Below are 23,484 nucleotides of genomic sequence, written 5' to 3'. Positions count from 1 at the left end.
CTCATTTCTACATTTAACATTCTTAATTCAAGAAGCTTGTCAAGTGCAATTATCTTGCTGCATGGACAGATAATTTCACTTGTTTTGAGGACCTTTTCCCTCAGATTTAGGGTTTTTAGCTTGTTTTTAGTCACCCTTTTTTTTGCAGTGTGTTGACCTTATCCCAGGTCCTTTGACTGATTTTCACCGCACTTGTTGCATGGATGGAGTTTTAGAATTTCACAGGTGATACCAAATTTGCCAAAGATTAATCACGGGGGCCAAGGTCATGCCTGTTGGCCTAGTTCTCACAGGTCCTTTGACCAATTTTTTTTTTATTTTATTTAACCTTTATTTTACCAGGTAAGCCAATTGAGAACCAATTCTCATTTACAATGGCGACGTGGCCATTGCAAATATCTACCAAACTTGACATGGACAAAGATTAACCCAGCAATTGGCAATTGTCTATCTCACTGGGGTCAAGGGGTAGGATTTTTCAACTTGATTTAGACCTACCATGACACATGTAGGTGGATTTCAGAAGTGACCGAGCAAGATAAGCCAAAGATCAATCATTCAGGTGAAGATTAAGGTCACTGAGGTAAAGGTCATTGGGGACAATATTCATGTTTCTACAACGTAATGAACTGCAGTGTTTACCAGGAAATTCTGTTCCAAACAAGGTGACCAAATTGATGCTATACTTGCCGTAACTACCGACTATAACCTTCACAGTTGTCATGCCAACACATACTGCTGCCGACAGTAAATACGTGAAAATTAGATATTTTCTTCATCACTGCAGGACAGATATTTTTTTGACAGTCAAATGAACACATAAATACTACTACTTTAGTACTTCTAATAACAATGACGATGATGACAAAATAATAAAATAAATCACAAAGAACACACTTAAAAGTATTCAATTTCATATATTTGTATATATTCATATATTACACATTTAATACAGGCACAATGAGAAACAATAACGTAGAGACAAAAAGTGGCTGAGATACTGGTAAAAATGTACAATTCATGATTCATTTACACAATTTAGCTCTTTTTATACTCTATTTAATACAACAACAAAAAGACAGAAATTATGTGAAAGAGACCAAAAGGAACCTTGTAAATTTAGTCTGAAAGTTTTATCAGGACAGCAAGAACCAGCTTGCGAGTACTGAATACAATTACAGAATTTAAGTACTTTTCTGCATGTATTTCACTCATGTGACCAAAACCATTGACTATAATTACAATTTATGAATTGGCTTTAACAAAAGAAAACATAGTGACATGTTATTTTCCAGCACTGAAAGTTTTTCAGATGTAACTATTTCCTGGTTTGGGGAAGTCATAAAGAAAATGCTAACCACGGTTAGCATATGCATGAATGGCTAGCATAAACTGTGGTCAGCGTCGGCTGTGGTTAGCATGATTGCATATACTAACTGACGTTTTATTACCATAACAAAGTCCATTTTAACATGTTGCAAAATGAGTGCACTTATGCACAGAAGTACCAGAACAGTTTATAGCTTCTGTATCTGTAAAACTACTGCTTGAATCTCGCATAGCAGATAAAACCTTAACATCTAAAAGACGGCATTAGCAAAATGTGAGAGCAGAGTGAGTCAGCGAGTTTGTGTGTGTCTCTTTTTCAAACTGGTTACTTAATAAACCAATGGTGAGACATAAAGTAAAAACTCTTCAAGTATATACCTTGAACACACACAAAAAAGACTTTGTTAAGACAACAAACCACCGTTAGCAAGCACAGTCATGCTAACCGTTGGTGAATATGCCAAATGTGGTCAGGATTTTTGTTAAGAAAACTCATTATTAGTAAAAAGTGTCACATTAACAGAACAATGTATGGCATAAAGAGGCGGTTTGCCCTGAACCCGGAAACACAGTACTTTCTGGAAATCTTTCATCACTCATTTCTCAATGTAAAAATGCCTGACGCTACAATTTTAGGACTTTATGTAAACGTGTAAATTTCACCTGTGTTCCAACATTTGGCTGATTAATGTTGAGAAAAGATACAATATTTAAGTTACACCTTTAACTTAATATTAAAGGTATAATCTTAAACTGGATGAAGATGTATTAAAAAAAATCTTTAGGATTACAACAAACCTCATCCTGGCTTGACAGGTGATGAAATAAATCATATTTCTTTAGTGTTCAAGTGAAACATGAGATAAATTAAGTAGGGATAGAAGTCCAATTATCTGCCAAATGAATAAAGGAGCAATGAGGATAAGGGTTTAAAAAAAATACCCTGTTTATGATTATTACACAATCTTATTCTTGGCAATGTAACAAACTGTATGAATTTTTTTTTGTTGGAGCCTTAAAAGAGCTCATGTATTTTAAAAATCACAGCTTCCATGCAACGTTTAAAACATTTATAGATCATTGAGGAAAAAAAAAAAAAATCATAAACAGCACAAGTCCGAGCGTGTCTACAGCAGCAGCCCTGCTTCACCGAAAGACGAGAATGTAGCACCAACCACCAACCACGGTGCAGGGCTGTACACGGAAACATTCTCTAAATCCTGCTAACCCAGTTACACTGGTGGAGGCCTATCCCAGGGTGCACTGGATGGGAGGCTGGACACAATATGTCACCACATTCAACAACACTGGATTAGTCAGTGTTAAGTTGTTGTCATAAGGCAATCATTCGTTCATTCATGTGGCCTTATTGTGCTACGGCTCTCCAACCTCACCTGCAGCACAGTGAGCATTTGAGAGCTTAAGGTCAGCTGACGAGTATCGACACGAGGATAAAATGTCGCAAATGTTCCTGGAAGACAGTCAGGAATTTTCCCTTCAACGATGAAGAAGAAAAAGAAACAAGAATATAAAACAACTGGTACAACATTGGTACTTTTCCATTAACTGTGCTGTTGTATTTTTTTTAAGAACAGAGAAAAGTTCAATTCAGGCACATTTTTCAGGACACAGAAGTGCTGATAATTAAAACAAACAAAAAAATTTAGTGAAGTTCTATTTTCTCACTTGTGTCTATTTCTTTTTTTTTGACACATTGCTGCAGTCATGAACGCTACTTTGTATATGAAGAATAAAATTCAGGGATTTAAAAAAATAAAATTTAAAAACACACACATCATGACTGAAAGATGACATGTTTACGAAGAGCAAGCTGATCACAAACCCCATTAGGGGTGAATGTTTAAAACCTCCACGGAGAAATGCAGCTTCAATCTGAACACCCACATACGGGTAAAACTTCGGCGTTCTGTAGACGCCCATTGATCCACAGTATATATCGAGGCACTGAGGTCAGATTTTTTTCTTATTATTATTAATTTTTTTTGCGTGTTTTCTTTTTTAAAAAGATGTTATTAAAAATCACGTTTGTCCCACAAGTGTGGGAAAGGATTCATACTGTTAAAGACGGTTTCAACCTTCATTGCTTAATTGCACATTAAAAAAAAGGAGGAAAAATAAATCCTATTTGAAAGTTGAGTGTTAATATTCATGGTTCAGATGGAGAAATTACAGTTATTCTTCTCTTCCATGCAGAAATGGTTTGTATTCCTTACTGTATAGTACGGTGGCTGACAGGGGCCACTACACTTCCAAATTAAGTCAACACCAAGTAGATGCATTAAAAAAATACATCCTGCAAAATGGGGGGAAAAAAACCTTGCAAACACAGAGAACACAAACAAATATAACCTGCAGCACATGCAATAGTTTAATTTGATAAGAAGTCTACTGCAAATTCACACAACACACCCAAACACAAAAATGCTTTGCAAAGCTGCACAACACAACAGATGGAGAAACAACACAAAGGAATTACAACACAAACAGCAGGTTGTTACCAGAGGACTTTAACTGGCATTGTTAGCTCCAGCTGGTCGGCCAAGCTAAGTAAGTTTATTTATTTACTTTACTGATGATTTTACTCTCATCCTGTATTTCCACGTTTGATTATTTTACCTACAATGCACTAAGGAGGAGAGGTCAATTAAAGTCCTCAAATCAGAAACTTCTGTTTGTGTTGCTCGTACCTCTGTTGTATAGTGAAAGATTACAAAGTATTTTCATGTTTGCATGTTGTGCCTGAATTAGCAGCAGACACCTTATCACGAAATTAAACTGTTACATGAGCTGTAGGTTATGTTTGTGTTCTGTGTTTGCAAGCGTCAATTTGCAAGACATGTTTTGTTGCAACTAACCGTTGTTGATCTGTTGACCTGATGCTGGTATTTTTGTTGTTGTTGTTGTACTTCTGAATTTGGAAGTGTTGTGGACCGTATCGGCCACCGTCGTAGAGGCTCCTGAAACATTTAGATTAAAAGAAAAAGATAGTTAGTGCACTTTTTTTCATTTTTATGATCTCAAACACAATATATATTTATCATTTTAGACTATACACAGGTGAACTGACCAGAAAACATTAAGAGTTCATATCTACACATTCCCCAAAAGCTCACCATAATTTTTCTTTCTTTAAAAAACAAAACAAACAAACAAAAAAAAAAACAGTGTTAAATACTCAGTGCTGCTTTGTTGTAGTGAGAATCTTGCTTCCCAGGAAAAGTTTGACTGTGCTCAGACAAGTCCAGAGGTTCAGAGGGTCACGAAAAGTTTGCAAACATTGCATTTTTTTAATCCTTGTGAATCAGTGGCATTTAACCTCAGCAATCTGCCATATAGCGCCCTAAAAAAAAACAAAAAGGTGAAGCAAGACGTTAATGTGGTGAACATTAAAATGTACTCGCTTTGGGAGGTGCGGGAGGTGAGGTGCACTGTGTACCTGTGGCAAATCTCTTCTTGTTGAGAGAAAGTCTGTACCCAGTCCCCTGCAGCTCCATGTCCACTCCCGACAGGGTGCTTCCCTCATTCACAAACTGCACGGCCAGAGTGCACGGGGTCGAGGGTCCATCTGACAGCTCAAATTTGGCTCTGAGAGACCCTGCGCCTAAGAGAAAACACCAAACAAAAAGCCAAGTGTCACTTCCACATGTACGTACCTCCACGATACGTCATGCGCCATCGCAGACCAAGTTGTAACTAGAGGAGCACTCAAGAGTGCGGAACACTGCCCAGGCCTAAAACATCCTAAAACATCCCCTGCTGCAATGTAACAGTCATCTTTATATGGATCCACCCTGCATTTTTTGGTCCAGACCCACTGGTACATAGGGAGCCTGTACCCATGGCAACCACCACAGAGCACCCCCACTCCATGGGAGAGGATATGCACGGTGATGGGACCAAGACACCAAGACGTGAGAAGTGACCGCGGGGGCAGCAGCCCAGCCAACAACAAACAGTCTATCCCAGTGGCTTTCAAACTGTGAGGTGTGCCCCCCCTGGGAGGTGCAAAAAAATAACTGTAAACACTGTTAACCAACAAAAGGGGTAAAAAAGGAAAAAGAAAACATTGTTAGCTAACATGCCAGGAGCAAAATGGCTAACTTTTTATTGTGTAAATCTACCAGTGAGAAGACCAAGTTTGGGGCAACCCCCCCCCCCCCAAAAAAAAGAAGAAAGTAGAGGATGATCTTCGTTTGCTCCTCTCCACAGTGCATCACCGCATCGGCCGCCTGTGCGCGTCAAAGACCCAGACTCATTAGATGTGAGACTAGATGGGAGACTAAGTATGTATAAAAGTTTAATTAATATTATTTATGTTAAAATGTGTTATTATACATATATTTTACATAATTATTGTATGGCCTTGCCTTACAATATAAAGCGCCTTGGGGCAACTGTTTGTCGTGATTTGGCGCTATATAAAAAAATTGATTGATTGATTGATTATGCCAAAGACATTTAAAAACACAGAGATGTTTAAATGTTAAAAACAATGTTTAAAATATGACAAAAGGTAAAAATAGATAAGAATAGAAAGTTCTTTAAAAACATGTTTAAAATGTTTGAAAAGGGTGTAAAATGTGTGAATGAATACAAAGTTCTTTAAAAACACATTTAAAATGTTTGAAAAGGGTGTAAAATGTGTGAAAGAATAGAAAGTTCTTTAAAAACACATTTAAAATGTTTGAAAAATGTGTGAAAGAATAGAAAGTTCTTTAAAAACATGTTTAAAATGTTTGAAAAGTGTTTGAAAGAATAGAAAGCTCTTTAAAAATGTTTAAAATGTTTGAAAAGGGTGTAAAATGTGTGAATGAATACAAAGTTCTTTAAAAACACATTTAAAATGTTAGAAAAGGGTGTAAAATGTGTGAAAGAAAAGAAAGTTCTTTAAAAACATGTTTAAAATGTTAGAAAAGGGTGTAAAATGTGTGAAAGAATAGAAAGTTCTTTAAAAACATGTTTAAAATGTTTGAAAAGTGTGTGAAAGAACAGAAAGCTCTTTAAAAATGTTTAAAATGTTTGAAAAGGGTGTAAAATGTGTGAAAGAATAGAAAGTTCTTTAAAAACATGTTTAAAATGTTTACAAAGGCTGTAAAATGTGTACATGCATAGACAGTTCCTTAAAAACACAAATATATTTAAAATGTGTTTAGCGTGTATAAGAATAAAGTTCAAAGTTTATTTTTAAATGTTCCACCTCTGCCCCTTAACTCAATCCACTGCACATTACAATCTGTATTCCATACTTAAACTTTCACATTATTTTTGTGAAAAAAATCAGTTAGTTTTGGAGCAAATTGGACAACATTTCAAAACCTAACCCTCTGTGCTTAGGTTACAAAAACAAGAAAACAAAGAGGTTACCTTCATTTTCTGATTTTTCTGAGATGTCATGCAGCTTCCAAAGAAGCTTGTTTTGCTCAGAATTCCTGGGGAAAAAAATAGAAATAATAGAATTTGCTGCACTTGTATGAATAAGACAAAGCTGTCCAACACTGTGTTCTAAACCACTCAGTATCTCACCAGATGGCGTTGGGGAGGGACTGTACGGAGGTGACCCCTCCATCAACAGGCACTAAGATCTGCATGCTGGTGAGTGGCCCGGGGCAGGCCATGGACTCCGGGTTGTACTGGTAATCTAATCGCACATCTGTCATACTCGGTGTGCACTTCCAATACACGGCCAGGTTGAGTGGAGTGGAATGGATCCCATCAGATAGCACCTGAACACAGAATGAAGAAGAACAGTCACACCTGAAGTAAAGGGGTTTGAGTTCCTCCAAGAAATATTCTCTACTGCAAATCAAACATTTCAACAGTTTTCAGTGTAACATTTGTTTTAGTGGCTGTCTGCATGTTCTTCTTCTTCTGTTACACCAACCACCTGCATGTCCACCCTCACCCTGACAGCTCAATCCTCAGCATCCTTCTCAACATATACTCTGTGTTCCTCCTCTATACATATCCAAACCATCTCAATCTGGCTTTTCTCACTTTGATGTATGACCTGCAATGTCCCTCTGATATGTTCATTATCTCATCCTTGTCACTTCCACTTAAAAAACAAACAAACAAACAAACAAAAAAAATCGCAGCATCTTCAGCTCCACTTGCTCTCTTTTGGTCAGCGCCATAATCTCTAAGCTGTAAAACATACCTGGTCTCATTACTGTCTAAGATTTTCTTCTTTCACTCTTCTGTAATGCTGTTCTATCACTCATTCCTGCAGCTCTTCTCCACCCACTCTCTTGTCTATCACACTCTACATTACTTTGAAGAGATGAACCCAAGTACTTAAATTCATCCACCTTCATCACTTCTACTTGTTACAACCTCACTATTCCGCTGTCGTCCCTCTCATTCACACTCACATGTCATATCTTGCTCCTAATGACTTTCATTCCCTTTCTCTCCAGAGCATATCTCTAGCTTTCCATGTTCACTTCAGCCTGCTCCCTAATCTCATGACAGATCACAACAGCATACAAAATCATGGTCCACGGAGACTCCTGTCTCATCGTGTCCTTCAACCTGTCCATCACCACTGCCATGAAGAACAAGCTGGGAGCTGTTCCTTGATAAAATTTCACCATGATCCTATAAGTCTTTTCTACTGGACACCTCACCATTGTCACAATGTTCTCATACATATCTGCACCACCATCACAAATTTCTCTTGTCATTTCTGACTTCTTCATACTGCACTCAATTGCAGCTCCTATCGCATCACTCTATCATAAGGTTTTTCTACATCCTCAAATGCACAACTCCTGATTGGCCTGATACTCCCCTATTAGCAGTCTCAAAGCAAACATGGTGAGCATTGTGCTCTTTTCAGCAAGAAACCATGTTGCTCCTCACAGATCATCTCTCTTCTCATCTCAGCCCAGCTGCCAAATGTGTGATGATGGAGACACACTACAGACAGCATGATACTTAGTGAGGTCATCTTCCAACCACTTAAGTATCCTGGAACAAGATTGAACTTTTCTACCTACTCTGCATTTCCGCTCAGACATGAGACAAATTCTCCTCTGAGAAAAAGAGCAAACTGAGACTGCTGAGATCATCCCCCAGATCAGTTTTTCCCCTTCAAATCATCACACTGTGACATTATGTTGCCTTTGCCAAACGCGGATTTCTACCACCAATTCCTGATAGACAGTGACCTCCAAGATAGAAGATTCATAAAGATTGTAATGACTGGTGGAATTTCTGTCTCCTCTAATTGTTATTAATACAGTTAGTTTAAAAAAAAAAATGAAGCAAAGCTTTCAGGTACATAAATGTAGCTACGTGCAAACAGGAAGACTGTGATGGTCCATATTTTGTAAGCATATCTGAAGCAATTTCAACAACGAACTTTCCACAATCAGGTCAAGATCTTTCTATCAGCAATGTACTGGTACATATAAAACAGTTGGCGTTTGTTACAGTACATGTCGCCTGGCGAATGTCTAAAACAATCTGTAAAGGGCGACTCCTGTCATTATCCTTATACTACCAGATGGGGCAGTAAGTAGCCACTTAAAAATTTTTTCTATAAATCTGAATGTTTTGTTTAGTGGTTGACTGCAGCATATTGTAACTGAAACCAAGAAATGAATGAGCTCACAGCCACGACTAGGCTTTATGACAGTACTTTCATATTTAATTTCAGGGTATTTGAAAATAGGCACCAGTGAAGATATAGTCAGGTGCATAAGTATTTGGACAGTGACTTTTTTTTTTTTTTTTTTTTGGTAATTCTGCCTCTATACAGCAACACAACAGAGCTGAAACGACACAGTCGAGATGTGACTGAAGTGTAGACTATCAACTTTATTTCAAAGGATTTAACAAAAATGCCACATCAATTATTAAGGTAGCGGCTTTCAAACCTGGTTCTCAAGTACCACCTGATCCACACATTGTCCATCTCTCCTGGCTCTGCCTCAAGGTGATTAGCTCATTCAGATGTATGTTTGTACATGATTAGCTGAGAACACTTGAATGAACTAATCAACTTGTGGCAGAGCCTGGTGAGATAGAAAATGTATAGTTTATTTGGTAGTTGAAGGATGGGTTGAGAAGCACTGTATTAAAGAATTACAAACACTGTTTGACACATGGTTCCCCAAAAGAAATTAGACAAACTAGCAATTAAGAAAAATCCTTTGCAGCCAGTGACTGTTTACATGGACAACAGTGATCTGATTCCACTGATCAACACCATTTTTCTTGCAATGAGTTTTTCCAATGGTAATCTGGGGGCGCTGAATCCGCATCTGGCATTAGTTTTTGCCAATCACATCAGGTTTTTGAGATATGAAAACATATTTCTTGTATCAAGCATAGAAGCAAAAGTTGCAGTCTCACACACCTCTTCATATTACGGCTCTTGTTCACATTTCGTGAACCTGGTGTAAAAACTATGCTTTTGAAGTTGCTTTTGTGCACGATTAGTGGCGTCAAACTCATGAGTGAATGAGCAATTTTGCGTCATCCATCAATACGGAACAGTGATAGAGGAAATCTATTCTCAGATTCAGATTCAGCACCCCAAAATTACCTAAAAAAATTATAATTTTAAGTCCATGCAAGAAATTTAAACATTTTTTTTGTTGACCAGTTTTATTGACCTTACTCGAAATAAAACCATATTTAGATTATGGTATCTACATGAGTTGTTTAAAGAATATTCTACTCATATTCCTGTTTACATATGACAGAGCCAAGTGTGATTAATGACTCACATCCACATTCTACCCCATATGTGTGTTACTAAATGTTAAAACTCCAAGAGGAAGCCATAGTTTGATTAAGGTGCTTACATGTCTACAATGCACCTCAATAATCACAATAAGATTGGAATACGCCACGTTTTAATCAGATTAATGCTTACTCTGATGATGACCTTCTTCTGGTTAAGGGTAATCAAAAAGATACCGTTTACATGGAGTGTCTTATTCGAATTATGCTCTTAATCAGATTAAGATCGGAATATTACGGTCCATGTAAATGTAGCTAATGACTGCCTGAAATTTTGAGGTATATGTTTTTATACAGCTTGATTTAAATAGTTATGATATCTCTACTGTGTTCTTGACTAGCTGGCTGACCTGGTATTTTAAGATATCCAAGTTGTAATAGGAAGCGGAGGGATTCTGATCTGAAGCTTTTCTGAGGTAGGATGTCAGTGCTTGCATGTTGAACCAGAAGTCCTTGGAGTTTGAGTCACTTTGGGAAGAATCACTAGATAAAAGACAAAACAAACAAATCAATAAATAAATACACATGTGCACATACACACCAGGCGTAATCTGGTGCTCAGTTATTCTTACTTTTCTCAGCTTTGTTCATAAACCTCCAACAGCTTGGAAAACATGACCCAGTTCCACCCACCCACCTACTAAACAATGAATTTCACTTGATTTATTTCAACCAGCAATGTGGTCTCGGGTTTATTTTTAGTTTGGGGGAAAAAGATTTGAACTTGTCAAATACAGTTTACTTTAAGAAGTGCCAGGTTCTGAAAATTAAATCAGCCTTTCCAACCCACGTATTGGCGTATTCATACTTGGAGTTCATGTGAAGAACACCTTCTAGTGTGACTATGTTGATGAGATGCAAAATCTCATGTAGTACTTCAAATGAAACAGCTATGCTACAGTATATTCCTGTTTTAGGGTATTAGGTTTTGCTGAAGACACACTGAATGTTGATACCCTGACTGTTAAAGTCTGGTGGAAAATATTTCCCTGGCAGCTAACTGATTACTAAGATTACTTACTGAATTTCCTCTCACTGACATAGTCCATATTTCCTTGTCTCTCATGCATAAAATGTTCAAAACCCCCTTTTCTTTTACCACAATAGACAAGTTTTAATCTACTCGTCAGTATTTTTCAGTCACTCTGCAAATCCCAGTGTTTGTACGCGGGACATTATCGGACCTGTATAACAGCTGTTGGTTTGGTAGGATCTGCTCCAGCCTGCTGGTGTTCTTCAGCTTGAAGGCAAGCACGACCGGCGATGGGTTGGTGGTAAACACTTTGATGATGCCCATGGGAAACGACAGGGTGACATCTCCTGTGATTTTCACAATGCACCTGTGTGGCATAGCGATACAGAATCAAATATTACATCAATAACAAAGTACCAATATCGAGGCATTTACTAGCAAGTAACTGGACTTCTTGTTTCAAGAAACTTCACCACTCATCCAAGTGGCGTTCTTCAATTTAAGGCAAACTGATGTGGTCACTGCAGTTATACCCCTATATCGATCCGGATATAGACCATATAATACAAAAAAAACAAGGTCAACTTCCAAAAAAGGATAAATACAGTAGGATCAGACCTAATGAAAAGTATAACCAACAACAACAGTAAACCATGGAAAAGGGAAGTCAACAAGATTAGGGAAAAACTGCAAATAACAGATCAAACAAGCAAAGGAGATATAAAAAGGAAAATAGGTGAACAGCTAATGAAGAATATCAAAGAACAAGGAGAGATCAAATCAAAGGTAAAACACTACATTGAAAAAGTAAAAACATTGGAAATAGGAAAAAGGAAACCCTACCTGGACAAACTAAACAGGATGGAAGCACACAGCATCATGATGGCAAGAACAAGAATGCTGGCAGCAAAATGCAACTATAGGAATAAATATGCCAATGTATCCTGTAGGTTCTGCAATGCTGAGTAGGAAACCAAAAACATATACCAGAAGAATGCCAGCAAATCAATAGGCAAGAGTACCCAAAAGTAACAACTGAGGATATCTTTGAAGAGGATACAACCAAACTAAGAGAAACTGCGAAAGCTCTTACATGGATCGAGGACAATCTAAAATACTAATGTGCTGCTCCCCCCTCAAAATGGTAGGGTAGCACCCAGCAGACCTGGGAACGCACACGAGACGAGACAAGACACGAGACCCCACAGGCTGAGAAAGTCTATTGTATGAGTGCAGTTGCTTGAAAAGAAATGTCTAGATATCTCCAAACTGCATTTGATATGTTTGGTCTATTTATGGTTGGTACTTAAGCCAACGACTCCCGAGCAGATATTGAACCTGCTGATGTGATTCTTTGCTCCAGGGTGAACACTCGTCCATTTACAGCATCCGCATCTGTAACGATATACTTTCTAAACAAGGCCTCAGAGATGGTAATAGCCTTTCTTCATTTGGAGCCTACACCAGGTTGTGGTGAGACGACTTAAAGCTGAAGCCAAGTGTCTTCACTATTGCTTTTGAAATGTTCCATTTGCTAATCCCTCCAAAAATAAGCGGTTTGCACTGCAGCAATTTAACAGCAGTTAACCAATAAAAGGATGTATGTTTTCTCTGCTTCAGGCTATAAGCTGACCCATGTAGGTTATGCACTTTGAAAGAATGGTGTCAAGCTAATGCAAACCATACTAGAAAAGCAGACTGAGGGATATACATTTTACAAACTGCACAAGTAGCGCCCTACTAAAATGAATAAGTTACGTGTATGTGTGGTAGTCTACCTTTGTTCATGTCTTAGAGTTGGAGCTTAAATAATGAGTATACTGTATCCGGAGGTCCATACTGGTTCCTTTGACCAGCAGAAGGTCATGATACTCACTTAGTGGGATCAGCTCCTTTGAAGTAAGCATTAACTGCCTCTGTGAAGGCCACGGCAATGGGCAAGGCATCTTGGGATCCCAGGGTCACAGGGCTGGGACCACGAGATGTCCCTGAGAATAAAAATGCACAATGTTGTAGATCTGTTGACTCAGCTGCAGGTCAGACTTTCATGGAAGTGGTTAGAAACTCACATAAGTATTAAGAAGGTTTGGTTGTGCAAAAATGCATTCTAAAATATAAAAATATATTATAATACAGCCATTCATTCATACGTCACAAACCAGTATCATCTGTTATTTTCGCATTCAAACAGAAATAAGACACATTTGTCCAACAGCTCATGCGACAGCTGCTGTACCTCAAATGAGACCAAGTCCAAACTATATCAAAGGACAAACTGAAACAACAGCCGGCAAAAGATGCACCAGTCAAAAAAATTCATCTGATTTAGAACCAAATCTTAATCATGTTAAACATTAATGCTCATGTAAACAGGCAAAAGAGCACACACCTGGTCAGATAGAAGGAATCACTGCAAAGCACAAGTCCAGTTGTGAATCCAGCATTCAGTCAAAGGACTGGTGTTAGTTTTGGTTAAAAAAACAAAAACAAAACATGAACGTTCTCCTGCGTAAAATACCATCACCGTACCTGCTGGTGTTTCACACCGTTTCTCAAAGGTGGGCAGCTTCGCTATGAACACGTCATCCTCTTTAAGATATTTAATGCACAAAGAAGAGAAAGGGGGAGACAAACCCAGAGAGCACAAATGTGAAGTGATGCTGTAAACACCGAAGACTAATGTGATGAGTGAAAAGCCATCAGGCCGAAATATATGTTCCATGTAATATCGGGATTAGTCATTTCCCGAAGTAGAGCTGTTTCACATCAGAATTTCACTGCTATGCATCCAGAAGTGCACAAAACCATGGTACAAATCCAGAAGCTGTTGCACACATTTTTGGAAGCTGAAGCATATCAGAAGTACTGTTCAAATTTCAAGACATTTGCATTTCCGAGAAATACACCAACCCATTTAAGAGAACACTGACCAAAAGATATGTAGATCAGGACACCCACATTCCACCTGGCTGTGGCATATAGATGATTACTGTCAAGAGGTGGGAATGGACTGCTTGTCTCCTTAACCTGCGACTCATGGACTCATGTCCTGCCCAGAGGAAGTGGTGGACTTTCATCTTACCAGTCCAGAATGCACAGCCGGGTCAGGTTCAATCTGGGAGCACGCACTGGTGCTACCTGTTGCTGCACCCACCACACAAATGAACCGTTGTGGGTGGGTCCTCGATGGCAACCACTCAAGCAGACAACCGGTCCATGCCCACATCTTGAAAATAGCCTTCTTTCTACTATAGACAGGTGAAGCCTGGATGTCCCCTTGGCCTTCTCCAGCTGCTTGGGTCCTCAACACTGTGACGTGTTGAATCATGTTGCTCCCTCACAATGCAAGTAATGCTCCTCATCTTCTTCACACAAAGTCATTCCAGCTGTACTAAAGGATCCTCAGAACAGACCTAGTACCAAAGACATCTCGTCATCATCTTAGGTCACTGGTTAGCTTCCACGTCTCACAACCATGGAGTAGGACAGGAAGCACAGAATCACTAAAGACATGGCCATTTGCTCTCCTGCAAAAGGTATCAGCATCTTCAAACACCTATGACTCCATAAGGTCTTCCTAGATGATGTTCGATCTCAAAGGCAGGGGATCCAGAGACATGAATGTTACTACAGAGATACACAAACATAGATCTATCTATCTATACATGTAGTTGATTAGGCTACTCTCTGGAACATCCTCAGAATTTGCATGATATCCAAGAAGTTGCTGGACGTCATAGCTATATATACACACACTGTATTTTTTGGAGGATAAGTCTTGTTTTACTATTTTGAGCGGTCTTGCGACTTATAGTACAGTGCAACTTACATACGGGAGAGGATCACGATTCACGATCACAAATTTTCCTTACGCTTGAAATGAGAAACACACCATTAAACTGCCTTTTTGTTTTAAAAAAAAAACAAGAGAGGTGGAAACTTCCTAACAGGGCTTGATTACTTTCAGCACGCGTTTAAATCCGAGTCGGTCACAATTAAAGTGTTCTTTAAATAAGCAATTGTGACAGCGTTACTACTTTGAGCCTTAACTCATGTTGAGCTCCAGATAAAACAAATATATATGAATAAATGTCTTCATCAAATGGCAAAGAGTGTCTGATGCGCTGTAAGAGAACACAGGAACAGACGTTCATGTCTGTGTGTGTATGTGCACTGTTACGGTGCAAACGGACAGACGTTCATTTCCACAGCAGAGTAACAACGTAAACAGTAAATGGATAAATGTTGCTGTGAGGTGATTTAAAACTGAACTCACCGTAAGTTTGCATTGGACACCACATAGAAAAGTAAACCACAAGAGGTCAGCGCTGGGCTCAAAAAGTCTGTGCGATAATCCACGATTAAACGAGGAAAAGTCCCAAATACCTGACTCTGTTCTGTTCAAATAAAACAGCCTGTCCTCTGATCATAAAACAGGTTCCTGGCGAGTCAGTAGCTGGGAAAATCCACAAAAAGCACCTCGTGCCTGCCCAGAAGGAGAAACCACCCGCGATGCCGATCCGCTTCTCACCCAAAGTTACAGTGTGTTGCCAAATCTGTCCCAAGATGTCTTTCTTCAGGAAGGGGACGCCAAATAACTGGAACCACCAGAATGTGACCACGAAAGTAAGAAAGAAAATGTTCTTTGTTCTGAAGAAATACCATAAATTCTTTTTTTTCCTGGAAGACAACACTTTTGAATGAAGATGGACTTATTATTTATGTTTTTATTTTCTATTTGTAAGTAACACGATTTGGACTTATTTGAAAGTACAAGGACAGCTGTTTTAACAAGAAGAAAATGAATGCTGAATTTCTTTTACAAATGTACAAAAAAGGAGTTTAAATTATGCTGTATGTTCAACTCACATATGATCGTCTGTTCAGTGGCTGAAAGAAGCAGTGAAGCACCTTATTCTCATTTTGTGCCCTTACCGTAACATTAATTAACTCAACAGCTGTGCTTCTTAACATCATGTGTGACTTATAAATGTGTAATAAGGCGATTAAATCCATTTTGCTTCAATGGATAAATGCAACTTATACAGTAGTGTTCAGAATAATAGTAGTGCTATGTGACTAAAAAGATTAATCCAGGTTTTGAGTATATTTCTTATTGTTACATGGGAAACAAGGTACCAGTAGATTCAGTAGATTCTCACAAATCCAACAAGACCAAGCATTCATGATATGCACACTCTTAAGGCTATGAAATTGGGCTATTAGTAAAAAAAAGTAGAAAAGGGGGTGTTCACAATAATAGTAGCATCTGCTGTTGACGCTACAGACTCAAAACTATTATTAGGGCCCGAGTAGGCAACGTCCTACGAGGACCCTATTGTAATTGCGCTGTTTATTATTATTATTATTATTTATTATTATTATTAGGGCCCGAGTATTAGGGCCCGAGTAGGCAACGTCCTACGAGGACCCTATTGTAATTGCGCTGTTTATTATTATTATTATTATTATTATCATTATTATTATTATTATTATTATTCTCACTCTTGAAATCGAAATTTCGGCCTCTTCCCATGTTCAAAAACTCACTAAACTTTCCAAAGTCTTTGAATTTTCTTCTCATTTTGGCGTGATTTCCACATGTTGTATTTGAACGAACTCCTCCCAGGGATTTTGTCCAATGCACTTCAAATTTCTTTGACAGCATCCAAAGATGATACTGAACAAAAGTTATCGAAAGCTTTTCTCGATGTTGAAGGGTGTGGCCGCTATGGTGCCGCCATTTTGACCCTTTGCCATAGAACATCAAGTCATGATAATTCCTTCATGCTTTGCCTGATTGACTTGAAACTTCACATGTATGATGACGGTTGGCCCCTGAACACAGCCAGCCCCTCTGTTTGTACACTGAGCGCCCCCTAGTGGATGAACAATCAACATGTCATAACTCCTTGATGCATTGTGTGATTTGTTTAAAATTTTAACTGTGTGATGACTGGTTACCCCTGCATGCACATGTCCACATGTGGTCACAAGGGCAACCACTGGCCTGGGTAGGCAGTCGCGCGGAACAAGGGCCCGTATATGACTGCTTGCAGTCCTAGTGTTCAAACTGCTTTTTTAGCAATCCTGTGAATCACTAAACTAGTATTTAGTTGTATAACCACAGTTTTTCATGATTTCTTCACATCTGCGAGGCATTCATTTTGTTGGTTTGGAACCAAGATTTTGCTGGTTTACTAGTGTGCTTGGGGTCATTGTCTTGTTGAAACACCCATTTCAAGGGCATGTCCTCTTCAGCATAAGGCAACATAACCTCTTCAAGTATTCTGACATATCCAAACTGATCCATGATACCTGGTATGTGATATATAGGCCCAACACCATAGTAGGAGAAATATGCTCATATCATGATGCTTACACCACCATGCTTCAGTCTTCACTGTGAACTGTGGCTTGAATTCAGAGTTTGAGGGTCGTCTCACAAACTGTCTGCGGCCCTTGGACCCAAAAAGAACAATTTTACTCTCATCAGTCCACAAAATATTCCTCCGTTTCTCTTTAGACCAGTTGATGTGTTCTTTGGCAAATTGTAACCTCTTCTGCACATGTCTTTTATTTAACAGAGGGACTTTGCGGGGGATTCTTACAAATAAATTAGCTTCACACAGGCGTCTTCTAACTGTCACAGCACTTACAGGTAACTCCAGACTGTCTTTGATCATCCTGGAGCTGATCAATGGGTGAGCCTTTGCCATTCTGGTTATTCTTCTATCCATTTTGATGGGTGTTTTCCGTTTTCTTCCACGCGTCTCTGTTTTTTTTGTCCATTTTAAAGCATTGGAGATCATTGTAGATGAACAGCCTATAATTTTTTACACCTGCGTATAAGTTTTCCCCTCTCCAATCAACTTTTTAATCAAACTACACTGTTCTTCTGAACAATGTCTTGAACGTCCCATTTTCCTCAGGCTTTCAAAGAGAAAAGCATGTTCAACAGGTGCTGGCTTCATCCTTAAATAGGGGACACCTGATTCACACCTGTTTGTTCCACAAAATTGACGAACTCACTGACTGAATGCCACACTACTATTATTGTGAACACCCCCTTTTCTATTTTTTTTTTTTTTTTTACTAATAGCCCAATTTCATAGCCTTAAGAGTGTGCATATCATGAATGCTTGGTCTTGTTGGATTTGTGAGAATCTACTGAATCTACTGGTACCTTGTTTCCCATGTAACAATAAGAAATATACTCAAAACCTGGATTAATCTTTTTAGTCACATAGCACTACTATTATTCTGAACACTACTGTACTCCAGTATGACTTATATAAGTTTTGTTTCTCTCTTCTTCTCTGAAAGGGTCATTTTTTTGACAAGTGCAACTTATACTCTAGAAAATATGGTAAGCACCCACACATATACATTATGACATTGAATAGTATTGGCAAAATGTATACAAAACACAGATCAAGAAGTGAGGGGAAACTGAGTTTGAAAACGCAGACTCACTTTGGCTTAGCAGAAAGAGAGAAGGAGAGAGTAGTTCTGGCTCCGGAGAGGAGAGAGAGGGAGCAAAGGAACGCTGAGGTCCTGGAAAGAGACAAATGAAGGACAGAGGGAAGTGTGAGGGCAAGAGGAGAAACGAGACATAGAGGGCAGAGACAAAGGCACTGTAAAGAGCTGAGGAGGGAAAAGGAAGATAAACAGGCCAAGAAAAGAGAGAGTTCCTAAACATTCTCATGTCTGGGAAGCTTTCTTACCAACAGTGGGAGTGTTGCCGGCACTGAGTGAGGCATTTGAGGACAAGGAGGAGGAGCTCTCTGCCCGAGCAAGTGGCGCAGCAGGAGGAGGGCTGGCATTCATCGTCTTGGGTGGGCTGAACGGCCGCACCTGATTGAACAGTCATCAAACAGACACGGAAGTGTAATTTTAGCAAACATTTCCAGAACTGAATCTTTGCATGATAAAACGTTTGAACACTTTTTTTTTAGCCTTCATCTAGAGTTCCTGTGTTTACTCACAATCTCATTGATTCCTGTTAGTTTTGCAGTGGGAAGTTTGGGTCTGGAGGAGGGTCGTGGAGGTGGCACCAGGGCTCCAGCTGGGGTTGTAGGTCGGTTTGGTACTGGAAGTATACAAAGAAACGCGTGGTGGTATGAGCACTCAGCAGTAGTTTAAAAACAAAACCAAAAAAAAAAAAAAACTGAGTACAAAGAAACACGCTGAACTGCGTTTTATGCAGAGATGGGAAGAAAATAAATTGTATATCTGATAGCAAGACCTCAAACACAAAAATAAAAAAACTATGATCATCAAAATATAAAAATCTCACAAACAAAAAACAAGCAAAGCTCATTAAAAAAAAATTAAAGCAACACAGCAACACAAACAAAAGCAGGCTGCAAACCAGGCAATGAGTTATATTAGTGCATACACTTAAAAAAAAGTACAAATTTCAACTTCAAAAGACAATCCACAAAAAGGAAAAATGTAGTTAAAACTGAAATAAAATATAAAAATAAACTCCAAACTCAGGCATAAGACATCTCCAGCATCACAAGTAGTGTTACCATTGAATATTTTGCTTGATGGAGCTGCCGCCCCATCTGTAACCTCAGAGAAGACATCAGACACACAGTGGTTTCCGGCTGCACTGCTGCCGGTTGTTCTGCAGTATGCCTCGGCTGAGTCATCAGAAAGGAAGCGACCTGGCCTGCTGCAAATAGACTGAGGCCAGGGAAGCTCCTTCACAGTAAGACCTGAACCCTGATGCCGAGGTGCGCTGAAAGCGATCCACTGACTCTGGGACCACGACGAAGAGGAGAAACTGTCGACACTCTGTGGAGGGCTGTCAGGACCCGGACTCTTAATGGGGTCAACCGGCTCGGCTGGCGAGGTGATGGGGGCACTTTGGGCCCGCACTGGTGTGGCCTTGAGTGCTTGGCAGGGGTTTTCAGGTGAGTCCCAGGGAGAAGACATGGACGAAGAGAAAGAAGAAACATCTTTGGACTGATGACTCTCTGCCAAGGGAGGAGAGTGATCCTCTTGTGGCACCATATCAGCTGAAGAGGGCGTTACAGTTGACACAGCAGAGAGGAATAAAAAATGCAAAACAGCATCGAAAGGTGAATATCTGAAGTCCCAGTGAAATAAGAATTGTATGCAAACGTTTGTGTTCGTGTGGGCAAATTGCATAGTGAACTTTTTATCACATCAAATCAATAGCAAGAATAAGAATGAGAAAAACCATGCATATTCATGTAAACATTTTAAAGAGGAACTATGCAACTCTGGTCAGTTTTTTTCCACTGTTTCATCTTGGGTTTGTTTGGGTCACCTTCTTCTCTATGGAGCTACCCTTGCAGCTTGAGAGTACATACGTCACAAAACGTTTGTAAAAACCCAGTACTGGCCCTCCCCCATCCCCTCTTCCCCGCTGTCCTTGCACTTTTGTTTTCAACAGAACCTGTGGATGTAAACTGTGGAGAAATACATAGAGAACAAAGAGTTTATCTCAATACACTTACAAGCGCCACCAGGTCTTCATTAGTACGTTTCTTTATCTTTCAGCTCTCACTGTTCCAAGAAAACCCAACCTAGGTTGACCCGTGTGTGACCCCTCACTCAGCCACATGCTGTATTTGTCTTCCTCTAACAACTTTGTTTTTTTTTTTGCTTTTTGCTGACTTTGCCATAACGATGAACATGTAAGAAATAAAGCCTTCATTGGCCTGTTGTTAGCTGCTAGCTCGCCACTGCCTCAGTAGGGAGACGTGTGTGTACTGTTTTAATGCTGTAAAGCAGTTTATGTTTCTCACAAGATGGTCATTCAAAGGACACTGGGTCTCTGTCCCGAAAGTTGCAAGGTTGGTTGTCTGCTGGAGGAGCAGGCGGCATGGAATTCTCCCCAAAACAATTCATTTAGCGATTACAATTACTCCCAAACTGTAAAATGAAGGTAAAAATGTTGCATAGTTCTTCTTTAAATTCCATGCTATTTTACTTCAAACTGAAAACAAACCTCTACAACATAAACAAAATTAAAAATATTATAAAATAATTTTAGTAAAATTAAATTACTGAAATTATTGTATTAGTTAAATATAAAAATACTGTGAAGAATTAAAATAAAACATTGCATGTCTGTTTCCTGGATTCCCAGTGGATCTGTACTGCAATATATATATATATATATATATATTTTTTTTATTTTTTTTTTTGCTTGGGGCTTCAGTAAAATCAATCAATATGAAATTTAACCACATGACCAAATGGGGTTATTTACACATCATCCAGCCAAATATTTATATGAGCCATTATGATATTTTTAATCAGAAAAATATCCTACTGTGAATTTGCTAATCTCCTTGTCCTACAGCTTTTTTTTTCTTCTTGGAAAACAAAATAAATAAATAAAACAGGAATTGTTGCAGCGGCGAGGCAACAACAACAGAATGTTAACAGAGGTCACTTATGACCCCTGTTAACTTTCCATAGCCATAGTCATCTGGGGTTATTCATATATGAAAATCAATAATTATTTACAATATAATGTAAGAATATCTGCCGTGTATCCGTACCTGTCATATGCTGCTTTCGCGTGGGGACGGGGGAACCATCATTCTTATTTCATTGAGGTCATTGTGTTGTTGAGATTTTCACTTTAACATAAAAGTGTATATTCAAGAACAGGTATCATTTTTTTTTTTCGCATTGAAAAATGTTTTTTTTTTCTGCAGTGAAACTAGAAATACTGCATGTTCTAATTTGCCCAGGAATACCCCTACAATTTCACACAACTGGCTGGTTCCCACATCCTCTGCTAGGGCAGAAAAGTAGGCTGGTAATGAGCTTTAAGTGCATTAGCTTTATGTGAAAAGTAGGCTGGTAATAATCCATTTCATTGGCTGAGAGCTCTTTGCAGTGAGCGTTCTGATTGGCGCACACAACTATTTATAGCACTGGCTGGTTCCTGCCTCCTCCTATGCTACTGTGCTCATTTTATGCATGCTTATTTATGCATAAAATTGTATTCAAATAGTTTTTAGCTCATGTGTAAAGTGTCACACAAAATTAAAGCAGAACAGCTATAGCTATATATATATATATATATATATATATATATATATATATATATATATATATATTAGCCAGTCAATTTGATGTTTCAAAATGCGTGCTGGCGTTGATTGGCCGGACTGCTTCCAATCACAAATAAATTGCAAGTAAATAAAGATTACAATTGAAGTTAATTTTTTTTCAATGCACCTTTAAAATACACAAAACATCTTTCATTTAAAAACAGAATTCAGGACAAATTAAGGATATAAAGAAATGTAACTTTCACATTTTCTGAATAAAATAAAACAAAATCAAACAAAAAGAAAAGCAAAAATTTCAAGTAAAATACAATGTTATGTTACACTCAAGTTGATAAACTGGGATTGAATTAGTCTCAAGTTTTAAGGACGGAGGCACACAGATTTTACCTAATGCCTCTGGCAGAAAGACATCTGATGTATTCATCAGAAAAGATGGTGAGTGGAAAATAGAGGCAAGGTCTGACAAAAGCAGGTGGGGAAAAAAAAATATGTGGGGCTTCACGACAGGATCACAAACTTTACAAAAATCAACACAGTAAATCAATTAACAAACACGACAATGGATTTGTCAATTAAAACTAAGCATAAAAACATGCAATGTGCAAAATATTCACACAAAATAAAATATACCAAATGTTTCCACAAATCTACGATACCTGATAATTACATTTAATGAGATGCAGCCTGGACTTCGATGTGTCAGGTGTGCTTGAGGTGCTCATTGTACACAGAGATTTAATGGGCCATAAACAGGCCATAATTTGGGCATTTTACATTGCTCTTTTGACTTTTAAGTTCAGACCTTTGACAGAAACAAGACACTGTTTGACAACATACGTGCCAGCGGGCTTTATAGCCAACCCCCTGACCTCGACTCGGTGCCAATTAACTGTGGATTAGGCTAAGTCCTTGCAATGGGTCAGCGCTAATGTCACTCTTTTTAAACACTGGTATCATGCACATAAAGCCATGAGAATCACATTAGCAACCCTACAGACTTCAAAAGCCTACAACGTAGATTAAAATATGATTCAATGTGTCAACCGTATCCTAGGAGTGCAACAAAGCACTTTGTAAATGTTAATACAAAACAAGAGCAAGACAGGAAAAGGTGATTTAGATCTGTAAATATATGTATATAGATATGTACACAAATACAATTTTGGTTCAGAGAAAAGACAGCAAGGAGGAGTTGTCCAAATTGAATAAATGAAGGTAGAGAAAAACTGCAAACTAACTACCATTAGAATTCCTTAACATCAAATCCACAGACGAGTTTAAGGTTCAGCTCCTCCATCTGGGACTCGACCCAGTCCACAGAGGAGTGGGGAGATCAAGAAG

General features: G+C 38.7%; 1 protein-coding gene across 9 annotated transcripts in view; it reads right to left on the bottom strand.

Annotated features, from left to right (window-relative positions):
* Positions 1 to 897: 897 nt before the first annotated feature.
* Positions 898 to 23,484, bottom strand: part of fcho2 (FCH and mu domain containing endocytic adaptor 2) — a 107,582-nt gene continuing 84,995 nt past the window's right edge. For 2 of the 9 annotated variants that reach the window (XM_034193056.1, XM_034193058.1), the window contains 11 exons: positions 19,063 to 19,172; positions 18,802 to 18,931; positions 18,551 to 18,631; positions 13,604 to 13,663; positions 12,951 to 13,062; positions 11,286 to 11,441; positions 10,452 to 10,584; positions 6,874 to 7,073; positions 6,715 to 6,779; positions 4,787 to 4,951; positions 898 to 4,690 (listed from right to left, as the gene is read on the bottom strand). In XM_034193056.1, coding sequence (XP_034048947.1) covers positions 4,668 to 4,690; positions 4,787 to 4,951; positions 6,715 to 6,779; positions 6,874 to 7,073; positions 10,452 to 10,584; positions 11,286 to 11,441; positions 12,951 to 13,062; positions 13,604 to 13,663; positions 18,551 to 18,631; positions 18,802 to 18,931; positions 19,063 to 19,172 — 1,235 coding nt within the window. In that variant the 3' untranslated portion in view covers positions 898 to 4,667. Of the gene's footprint in view, positions 4,691 to 4,786; positions 4,952 to 6,714; positions 6,780 to 6,873; positions 7,074 to 10,451; positions 10,585 to 11,285; positions 11,442 to 12,950; positions 13,063 to 13,603; positions 13,664 to 18,550; positions 18,632 to 18,801; positions 18,932 to 19,062; positions 19,173 to 19,385; positions 20,104 to 22,530; positions 22,603 to 23,484 lie in introns of those variants that run through there. The other 7 variants (XM_034193061.1, XM_034193065.1, XM_034193057.1 and 4 more) reach the window with 6 other exon arrangements.

This window comes from Thalassophryne amazonica, chromosome 17 (genome assembly GCF_902500255.1).
Source record: "Thalassophryne amazonica chromosome 17, fThaAma1.1, whole genome shotgun sequence".
Classification (NCBI taxonomy): domain Eukaryota; kingdom Metazoa; phylum Chordata; class Actinopteri; order Batrachoidiformes; family Batrachoididae; genus Thalassophryne; species Thalassophryne amazonica.
The sequence above is the reverse complement of the archived record's forward strand: the minus strand, read 5'-3'. Positions and strand labels throughout refer to the sequence as shown.